The following is a 10,752-nucleotide window of genomic DNA, read 5'->3' on the forward strand; positions in this document are numbered from 1 at the left end:
CTGTGTTCCACTCACCAGAGGTCTTAGGATCCCGTGGGGAGTCCTGTGCGGGTCCTTGCGGGTGTCTGGAGACTCCTCTGGCAAGGCACCCCGATACTCGAGTAGACCAGAAGGGACTTGTGCCTTTTCCTTGATTTTTTAAGGGATTTTTTTTCATTTCTTCTTTAAAGAATGCCATTATTTTCATAGAGTTGTTTTTAACATTATTTTCTTGTACTACAACGCTCTGGAATATTCAGGTCTTGCTTTCATAGCTGCATTCTGATGGCGTCATATCTGGCTGTTTTGATTTTTTTTTTTTACACCAGGTGTTTAAGCATTTGGGTTTGGGATAAATATTCTATGTACTCATGTCTGAGTTTGTCTTTGTTGTGTGGGTGCTTTGTGTCTTGGTTTCTGTTCTCTCTTTGGTCTTCTAGACTTTGTGGCCTGGAATTTTGGCAGCCTTCTTGACCTCTGATCCTTTGTAGAGTTTCCAACCAGGCTGGGGTCCTGAATTCTGGCAACTTGCTTGACCTTTGGTACAGTAAGGGTTCTCTGTTCTTCTGACGGATATAATCTGCACTTGCGCAGCTGGAGTTTGCCAGAATTGGGGGCAGGAGCCTGGCCATGGGGCAAGTCATGAGGTGGGACTATGGAGGTGATAGAATGGGTCTTGGGAACTGGATTTAGGAAATGGAACAGTGTGGCTGACATTCACCTCTTCTTGACTGGTGTGGTCTACATCTGAGCTGCTGAATCAAAGTTCTTAACTCAGCCCTAGTTGGCAATCTTCTGATATAGTGCCCTCTTCATGCTATTTAAGTCTTCCTCTCCCTTGTGCTCAAAAAACTACTGGCCATAGCTTCCATTAATACAGTTTTTTTTTTTTTTGCCTTTACTACGTTTGTAGATTTAAAAAAAATATGTATAAATGTGTCCTCCCTACATGTACAGCTGTGTGCCAGAAGAGGGCATCACATCCCATTATAGATGGTTGTAAACCACCATATGATTGCTGGGGATTGAACTCAAGACCTCTGGAAGAACAGCCAATGCTCTGAACTGCTGAGCCATCCCTCCGACCCCATTTGTATATTAAAAAAATCAAAACAAAAGAAAACAAAAAAACATGGTTTGTACTCAACAGATTGCCAACTGCCGTTTTCAATGTCTTCTCCTGGATCACCAAACCAGCACGTGGAAGTCACTAGCATTTGTCCTAAACCTAAAGAAGTCCCCGTGGACCTTGGCCCTTCCTCTGAGTCCATTTCTCCTTCCGGATTCCAGGAGCAACATGTAGGATGGACGATCCACTTAGGGAGAGAACCTGAAGGCACCGTGGCAGCAGCAGCTTTCTCATTACCTAGCAGGTCTTCTGAGCTACTAAACACCACTCATCTCTAGATGAGACCGACCACTCTTTTCACTATTCTGTCCCTTTGGTGAATTTGCCTAATTATCTTAGCAGCTCATTGTAAGGCCCAACAGCTGCAAAAGAAAGGTTATTCTTTCTTCCTTCTTGCTTAAAAGTTTATTTTGCTATTTTTGGTCTCTTGGAAGATGATAGAAGTTAGCCAGCTTCTCATCCAAAGCCCCATTGGGATTCGGGCACTAAAGTCTCCATCCAGAGCGTACATCTACAGAGACCTACTTTGAGATTTGTTACCATTGCAAAGTAGCTTTGTTGTTAGGTGGACTGCAGTTTTGATTCTGTCCACATGATGGCACTACCATAAAGAAAACCATTCTTTCCCAGTTGGCCGGGACTCAGCAATGGTATTTTATAAAATGTTTGTATCTTTTTGGCGGAACTGAATTTCACACGGGATGTTCAACAGTTTAGAAAATACAATCGTATCCCCAGAAAAATATGTAATGGTGTACGATATGAAATTGAAATTGAAAAAAAAATCTCTTAACTGTTCTTTCAGTCTTTTAACTGTAACATACACAATTAATTAGAGCAGAACTCTCTCTGGGAAAGTAAGGTGGTGTTCTCCAACCAGCTGGCCCATCCAGTGGCCTCACACTGGTCAGGGAGCAAAGGTCATGGCCAAGTTTATGAATAAAGCAGTGGGGGGGTTGGGTAATTCTGCTTCTCCACGTCCAGCCCCGCCTCCCTCTTATTCAAACCTGGTATAATCTTGGGTTAAAGTCTCCTGTCCTTTGTGAACAACATGCCCGGGCTTGCATTGAGATAAAGCACGGGAAGGGAGAGTGTCTTGCCTGTTTACCCTGCAGTGCTAAGGCAGCATCTTTGCCCAGTGTTGGAAGTAGCTGAGGTGAATGTGTTCTTAACTACTAAGACTAGATTTACCTATGCTTGATAGTGGTCTGGAGGAAAACCCATTTGCCCTTATTAATTTGGAATTCTGCATGTCACTCTTTCCCTGTTGGCAAGGACTGAGCACTGATATTTTATTAAAGGCCTGTATAGTCTTTGGAAGACAGAACTCCAATGTGAAGCAACTACTTATGTACTGTGTTAACCGAGACAACAGGGCGGGCATGGAGTTCGCAAAACTTCGTGGTTCTATGAAAAATGTATTGATAATAGCTATTTAAGTCGTCTAGGATCCTGTTTCTTCACCTGTAAGATGGGAAAGATGTAGACTAGATGATGTCACTTTAAAACAACTCCATAGGTAGCTAGACTATGTCACCCTCAATGCACGGCTGAGTCGAGATAAGTTTGAACTGAATTAAAAGATAGGTAGACACAGAAAGCCTGAAAGTGGCACACCACTTTTTTTGTAAGGAAAAAGAAAAAAAAAATCACATTTATTAAAAGAAGTCTCAAGTTCTTAGAAAGTCTCCAGAACCAGACAAAAAGAATGATTCTAAGTAACAAACTTATCAGTGAAAAACATAAACAAACTCTTCCCTATTTACTCCCTTGTTCTGGATTGCCTTTGTTTCCTGTCTTTTTGCACACTCTTGTTTTGGCTTCCAATAGCATTCAAACCTCAATTCTAAGCCATGTTGGAGGGTAACTCTTTTTGCTGTGAATGGATAAACTTGTGGTTCTGCAGTTAATCTGCCCAGCCCGAGGAACCACAGTGATAATTTGAAAGGGTAGAAGGAAAATGATTTTCCCTCCCCTAATATGGCAGAATTTTTCATTCAGGATTGTATTAAGATGATATAGACAGGGCCGGGCAATGGTGGCGCACACCTTTAATCCCAGCACTCGGGAGGCATAGGGCATCAGATTTCTGAGTTCAAGGCCAATCTGGTCTACAGAGTGAATTCCAGGACAACCAGGGCTACACAGAGAAAAGAGAAACCCTGTCCAAAAAAAAAAAAAAATGTATACAGCATTTCAAAATAGCTACCAGCGGTTAATACAAAACCATAAGCGCTGGTACCAATTGCCATTGGAACAAGGAAGAAGGAAAGTCTCTGAGATGTTACAACGGAACAGTAAAATCTGTAAAAAACTGAACAGCTGCCTTTATTCTCCACTATACCCCACTGTGGGACCTTAGATTGACTCTGTGTACCAGGGCGGTGGCATCGCTTAGTGACATTAGATCCACGCAATCTGAATCACCTAGTTGGAACAAAAAGTTATAGATGACTTCAATTGTAAAATTATAATTGGCAACAGAACACTTTTAGCGTTACTGTGGAAGCCAGCCCATATTGTTGCTAACGAACCTCGGCCCACTCAGACCGTTAATCGTTTTTTCTGAAAAAATCCACAGGATGGCGATCTTGCTTAGACTTGTTGCGTACCAAACCTTCGCCAGGCATCAAGCCCTCGCTCCACTCCAAGGTTAAGAGCCTGGCCTCTGATAGGGGTCACTTATCAGGCGATGGGAAGAGGCTGCAGGGAGCTCAGATACTCCCTCGCCATAGCAGGTCACCCGGTTCTGCGACCCGGATTGGGCCTGGTTCCCTAGCTGCTCTGGCTCTGCCTGGTGCCCGGTTCCGCAAGGCCAGCCACTGAGCCTCCCGATCCACGGGGTCCTCGACCGGAGTCAAGGAGCCCGCGGTGATGGTGGAGGTCCCCAAGCGCTCCGGGTCTCCTGGTGCGGCCCCGCGGGGCTCGCTGGATGACAGGGTGTGGGGTTGCACAGCAGTCAGGAGGGCGGTGCCAACCCTGCGGCTCCCCGGGGCTGCTACCCCGCATCCCCGCTCGTCCAGGGCCCAGACAGGGCGTCCGCCCTTGGGTTTCTGTTTTCCACGTCCAAAGTCAGGGCACGAGATGAACTGGGGGCACTTGGCGTACCGCCGCCTCCAGGCCAGGTCGAAGCCCACGACATCCAGGCGGTCACCCCGCACCTATCCACAGCGCGGACTCCGGGGCCGGTGGGTGGAGCGCTCGCCGTGACGTCACGAGGCCCCGCCCCAGCCAGCCGGCGCGTATTTAAAGCTTCGCTGCTCGCTCTGGCTCGCACAAGCGAAGCAGGACGTCAGACTAGAGAGTAGGGAGAGAGACGGGTGCTCGAGGGACAGGGCTAGCCCGGACGCGTGTCCGCGCCTCGGAGGTGGCAAGTCGGCAGTGTCGGGTGGCGAGGCAACGATGGAGCTCCTGCGGACTATCACCTACCAGCCGGCCGCCGGCACCAAGATGTGCGAGCAGGCTCTGGGCAAAGCTTGTGGCGGGGACTCAAAGAAGAAGCGACCGCAGCAGCCTTCTGAAGATGGGCAGCCCCAAGCCCAGGTGACCCCGGCGGCCCCGCACCACCATCACCACCATTCCCATTCGGGACCCGAGATCTCGCGGATTATAGTCGACCCCACGACGGGGAAGCGCTACTGCCGGGGCAAAGTGCTGGGCAAGGTGAGGAGCGGCGGACGTCAGGCTGCCGGGCGGGAGGGCGGGCTGCCCGGGCAAGCTGAGCGAGCAGGGACCCAGCGCCCGCTCTTCTCGCTCCTTCAGCTGTCTGGTTCCCCGAACGACCGACGTGGGTTCCTCTCTTGCCCTCCTGGGCTTCCGTGCGCCGACAGCGCTCGGGTTCGGCTTTGCATCCTCAGCCTGTTTTCCTCCCGAGTCTAAGAAGGAGGACTGAAGGCATTCTACCTTGGCCTTGGGCTCTCACTATCTGATCCCCAGGGAGCTAGCCTGTCAAATTTCTTCAGAGGGCATTTTCCTCCCTTTCCCCCTTCCACTCCCTTCTCCATAGAGTTCTTTGTAAAGGGGAAACGAGAAAACTGGACTGGTTTCTAGGAATGTGCTGCCCTTCCTGAAAAACCATTATACAAAGCAGATTGTACCGCTCTGCCCACCCTCTGTTCCTCAAATTTTGCTTCCCGTTCCCATTTACGTATTCATTTATTTTAAACGTTGGCCCTTCATTTTTTTTTTTTTTCCTGTCCTGCTCAATTCCATCTCGGCTTTGTTTCCTCGCAGGGTGGATTTGCAAAGTGTTACGAAATGACAGATCTGACAAACAACAAAGTCTACGCTGCAAAAATTATTCCTCACAGCAGAGTAGCTAAACCTCATCAGAGGGAAAAGGTGGGTATGACTGTCGACTAAAGTATTTTCTTTGTGTGCACGGATGGCCCTACCCTGTTAGAAAAAAAAAAATGTCTTCTGCATGTGTAAGCACTGCCTTTCCAGACACGACGAGAGACTAATAAGCCTTATCTTGCTTTTTTTATTTTTCCTTAGATCGACAAAGAAATTGAGCTTCACAGACTACTGCACCATAAGCATGTCGTGCAGTTTTACCACTACTTTGAAGACAAAGAAAACATTTACATTCTCTTGGAATACTGCAGTAGAAGGGTAAGTGTTGACTCCTGGGTCAGGGAGCTTGCCGACAGGAAGCCGGACTGGTGTTTGGATTACATTTTATCAGCGGGTTTAGCCGTGACAGTTAATTAGTCTCCCACCATATGAGGCTGCATCGCCAGTCCAGCCAACTGAAGCCCGATCTAGGTAACTTTATTTGACAAATTCTCCTCTCTCCCCTTCTCTTCCTAGTCCATGGCTCACATCTTGAAAGCAAGAAAGGTGTTGACAGAGCCAGAAGTCCGATACTACCTCAGGCAGATTGTGTCAGGACTCAAGTATCTTCACGAACAAGAAATCTTGCACAGGGATCTCAAGCTAGGTAAGGCTTCTTTCTCCTGCAGCGGCTGGGGGAGGGGCTAGAGAGTGGGAGGTTTTCCAGTGTTGCGAATTGGGATCTAGCTTTTTGAATGGGTGCCTTCACTGGAGGGTGCTGATCTCCAAGTGTGAACCTTTCCAAGGGAGTTCATGTTTCCTTTTGTTTATCTTCTAGGGAACTTTTTTATTAATGAAGCCATGGAGCTGAAGGTTGGAGACTTTGGTTTGGCAGCCAGGCTGGAACCACTGGAACATAGAAGGAGGTGAGAGTCATGCTCTTCCTGGGCTTTGTGGAGACCAAATATGCCTCTATTATTAGTTAATAGAAAGTTCGTTCACACTACAATCTGCAAACCACAGCAGTGTTAGTAAAGGGAAACTTGTGTGTACTCTTGAGCTAGATAACTTATACCTCTAAATGGATTATTAAGGCAATCCATAAAATAAATGTTTAAATTTACTTGATATATACATACACACATACACACACGCACACACGTACACATGCACACACGATCTGGTCTCATCTGGTTAAAAATACTTGGTCATATGGGCTGGGCAAATTGTACACACATTAAAAAGTTACCAAAAGAAACATGGTCAAATAAAAACACTAAAAAAATAGTCAAGTAGAAAATGAGCAAAAAAAAAAAAAATTTCAAGTTTTTATTTCCCATTGAGTCATCCCCAGAGAAGTAATTTTAATTGAAGTCATAGTTTCTAATGAGATCTTGCTATATTCTGTCTTCTCAGAACAATATGTGGAACCCCAAATTATCTCTCCCCCGAAGTCCTCAACAAACAAGGACATGGCTGTGAATCAGACATCTGGGCCTTAGGCTGTGTAATGTAAGTAAATGAAGTAAAAAAATAAAGCCAAAGTTGACTCAGTCATGATGCTCAAAAAGAGCTCCTCCTTGACCATTTCTGAAGATGTGCTTCTGTGTACCCAGGTATACGATGCTGCTAGGAAGACCTCCATTCGAAACCACAAATCTGAAAGAAACGTACAGGTGCATAAGGGAAGCAAGGTATACCATGCCCTCCTCATTGCTGGCCCCTGCTAAGCACTTGATAGCTAGCATGCTGTCCAAAAACCCAGAGGACCGCCCCAGTTTGGATGACATCATTCGGCATGACTTCTTCCTGCAGGTCAGTGCTCTTTGACCTTTCTGTAAAATTGCGTGTCATCGCCCTGGTTGCTGGAGAGGTTTCTGATGGTCTCTTCTGGTTCCACAGGGTTTCACTCCGGACAGACTCTCTTCCAGCTGTTGCCACACAGTTCCAGACTTCCACTTGTCAAGCCCAGCCAAGAATTTCTTTAAGAAAGCCGCAGCCGCTCTTTTTGGTGGCAAGAAGGACAAAGCAAGATATAACGACACACACAGTAAGTTTCCATCTCAAACATTTCCCTTGAGTTTGATGACTGCATTGAGACTTTCCCATTATCGTAACCTCACCATCATATTTGTATACTGCTGACACTAAGAGAATGGATTGATAGCTTTGGTTTACCTGAGCACTGAAGTGTGTGCTGCCTGCCTAGCTGCAGCCCAAGCCAATGATGACATCGTGCTAACTCGGTTCCACCCTTGCTGAGATAAATTAACATGCGCAATTCTTTCCCTCGATTTACAGATAAGGTGTCTAAGGAAGATGAAGACATTTACAAGCTGCGGCATGATTTGAAGAAAGTGTCGATAACCCAGCAGCCTAGCAAACACAGAGCAGACGAGGTAGGTCGGGGGAGCACACCAAGAAAAGGTCACATCCATTCCTGGATAACTAGCATTTGTACGATTAGCAGGGCTGAAGCCATGCTTCCAGGCAGGCCACTGATAAGCTTTTCCAGTGATTATCATAATCTTATGTTAACCTGAAACTTCACATGTAAAGAGACCCAGCCCCTTGGCTCACTGTATGGCGCTTTTCTTCCCTTTCAAGGAGCCTCAGCCGCCTCCCCCTACTGTTGCCAGATCTGGAACGTCCGCAGTGGAAAACAAACAGCAGATTGGGGATGCAATCCGGATGATAGTCAGGGGGACTCTCGGCAGCTGCAGCAGCAGCAGCGAATGTAAGTGCTCAAAACCGTATTTTAAATAGACTGTAAGATTAGTGCTGATTAACATAGGAATAAAATCCTAGCATCAGGGAAAAGGCACAGAGGGACCGAGGGACCATGATCTCTATTTCTCTGTCTTTCCCATACGTGGAGTGGAGGGGAAACAGCATTTCCTGATCACGGGGGTTTAATCGTAAACAATGTCGTCATTTCCATCTCTGTGACTTTGCAGGCCTTGAAGACAGCACCATGGGAAGTGTTGCAGACACAGTGGCAAGAGTCCTTCGAGGATGTCTAGAAAACATGCCGGAAGCTGACTGTATCCCCAAAGAGCAGCTGAGCACGTCCTTTCAGTGGGTCACCAAGTGGGTCGACTACTCCAACAAATACGGCTTTGGGTACCAGCTCTCAGACCATACTGTTGGCGTCCTTTTCAACAACGGGGCTCACATGAGCCTCCTTCCGGACAAAAAGTACGTGCATCTGAATGCCGCAGCCCGCCAGTTCTCCGCTGTTGCGTTAATGAAATCTTGGAAACAGTGATGAATTGCTTCTAACCTTTCTTTTCTCACCTTCCTGATCTTTAGGACAGTTCACTATTATGCGGAACTTGGCCAATGCTCTGTTTTCCCAGCAACAGATGCCCCTGAACAATTTATTAGTCAAGTGACGGTGCTGAAATACTTTTCTCATTACATGGAGGAGAACCTCATGGATGTAAGTACCCCGTGTCTTTTAGAGCAGAGATAAGTGAAGCAGTCTAGACCCCAGCAACATCTGCCTCCCTTTGAAGTCTTGTTTAGTTTAGCTTCTCAGGGCTTATCTTAGATGCAGTGCAGAGTCAGCATCTCCTTGAGGCAGAGCCAGGAATCTTGAGGCCGTTCCGAGGCTTAAGTTTGAGAGGCACGGTACAGTTTCAGAGGCACTTACCCTCTCTCCTGATTTCTTCCAGGGTGGTGATCTCCCGAGTGTTACTGACATTCGAAGACCTCGGCTCTACCTCCTGCAGTGGTTAAAGTCTGATAAAGCCTTAATGATGCTCTTCAATGATGGCACATTTCAGGTAACTGAGCCTGTTAGGGACCCACACGTTTAGGTTCTGAAATCTTTTTCTACCCAACTGCTTTACCTTTTTTTTTTTTTTTTTTGGCAGAACCTTGATTACTTCTTGCTTAGCAAATTCTAATGTCTATGTTTATTTTTTTTTTCTTAAAGGTGAATTTCTACCACGATCATACAAAGATCATCATCTGTAACCAGAATGAAGAATACCTTCTCACCTACATCAATGAGGATAGGATCTCTACAACTTTCAGACTGACAACCCTGCTGATGTCTGGCTGTTCGTTAGAATTGAAAAATCGAATGGAATATGCCCTGAACATGCTCTTACAGAGATGTAACTGAAAACTTATTATTATTCTTTTTTTGAGCGGACCTCATGGGACGTTTTTTCCACTGTGAGATCAACAGGGAAGCCAGCGGAAGGATACAGAGTGCGTTAGAGAAATCGGGCAGGTGGTGGTACGAATACAATTCCTCTGTGGCCTGCTGGACTGCTGGAACCAGACCAGCCTAAGGTGTACAGTTGACTTTGGACAATCCTGAGTGTGGAGCCGAGTGCAGTTTTCCCTGAGACACCTGTCGTGAAAAGGTTTATCGGACAGTTTTGCAGAAAGATGCATTGACTCTGAAGTTCTCTCTGTTGAGAGCGTTTTCAGTTGGAAGACTTGGAACTGTGAATATACTTCCTGAAGGGGAGGGAGAAGGGAGGATGCTCCCTTGCTGTTTAAAGGCTACAATCAGAGCAGCTTTTGGCTGCTTAACTGTGAACTATGGCCATACATTTTTTTTGGTTATTTTTGAATACACTTGTGGTTGGAAAAGTGCATTCCTTGTTAATAAACTTTTTATTTATTACAGCCCCAAGAGCAGTATTTATTATCAAGATGTTCTCTTTTTTTTTTATGTTGACCATTTCAAACTCTTGGCAATAAAGAGTGTGACATAGAAACAATGGTCTCCTGTCCTTGCTCATTCTCATCACCGCACCCATCGGGGCCTTTAAGCACGGGTTCCTGACACTTCAGTGTGACATCAAACACAGCAACAAACTAGACACATCTTTACTTTTCCTAGTGACACTTCTAGGGAATCAGTCTTTCATGTCATCGTTACATTTATGGGCAGTCTTGAGGACCTAACTTGAGAAGTGTATAAAAAACTCTTGTCACCTTTTACGACCTTCCCCCTAAATAATTGGACTTCTGCGGAATTCCAAATGACTTTGTTTCTAAAACAGCTCTTCAAGAATCATTTAACTTAGAGAGCCAAAAAGTAGAGTAGTCTCATGCAAACAGACCTCTCATTGCTAAGTGAGTAGGTTCAGGAGGTTTACCTTAATATGGGCAAAACTATGTGCTGTGGTCCATGCATCACTGAGACGCGTTACTCAGCTTTAAGCTGCCTAAACACTTGTAGCGCCTCTGGCAATTAAGCTTCATAATCTAATAGTAGGAAACCCTTTGCTAATAACTCACTGTTTTCCTTCTGGTGCACGGAGGTTGAAAAGAGATAAGTGAACCAAATGATGACATGGGTTCATCTTTTAAATTCCTAAGTTACTGACAAGGCACATCTGACA

General features: G+C 45.9%; 1 protein-coding gene across 1 annotated transcript; it reads left to right on the plus strand.

The window, feature by feature from the left end:
- Positions 1-4,383: 4,383 nt before the first annotated feature.
- On the plus strand, positions 4,384-10,122 carry Plk2 (polo like kinase 2). The gene is made up of 14 exons (XM_021179991.2): positions 4,384-4,771; positions 5,342-5,449; positions 5,606-5,722; positions 5,921-6,050; positions 6,222-6,309; positions 6,800-6,895; positions 7,000-7,198; positions 7,286-7,433; positions 7,685-7,782; positions 7,991-8,120; positions 8,341-8,581; positions 8,696-8,825; positions 9,061-9,171; positions 9,324-10,122. Exons 1-14 carry the CDS (start codon positions 4,511-4,513, stop codon positions 9,513-9,515), a joined length of 2,049 nt encoding a protein of 682 aa, XP_021035650.1. The 5' UTR covers positions 4,384-4,510; the 3' UTR covers positions 9,516-10,122.
- The last annotated feature ends 630 nt before the right edge of the window (positions 10,123-10,752 follow it).

The sequence above is a fragment of the Mus caroli genome, chromosome 13 (genome assembly GCF_900094665.2).
Source record: "Mus caroli chromosome 13, CAROLI_EIJ_v1.1, whole genome shotgun sequence".
NCBI classification, from domain to species: Eukaryota; Metazoa; Chordata; class Mammalia; order Rodentia; family Muridae; genus Mus; species Mus caroli.

Bases quoted from the DNA above. Each gene is read 5' to 3' on its own strand.
- Plk2 (XM_021179991.2), top strand. From the start codon at position 4,511: ATGGAGCTCCTGCGGACTATCACCTACCAGCCGGCCGCCGGCACCAAG. The intron at 7,434-7,684 runs GTAAGTTTCCAT...CTCGATTTACAG, and splicing joins AAGATATAACGACACACACA to ATAAGGTGTCTAAGGAAGAT. The intron at 8,826-9,060 runs GTAAGTACCCCG...GATTTCTTCCAG, and splicing joins TGGAGGAGAACCTCATGGAT to GGTGGTGATCTCCCGAGTGT.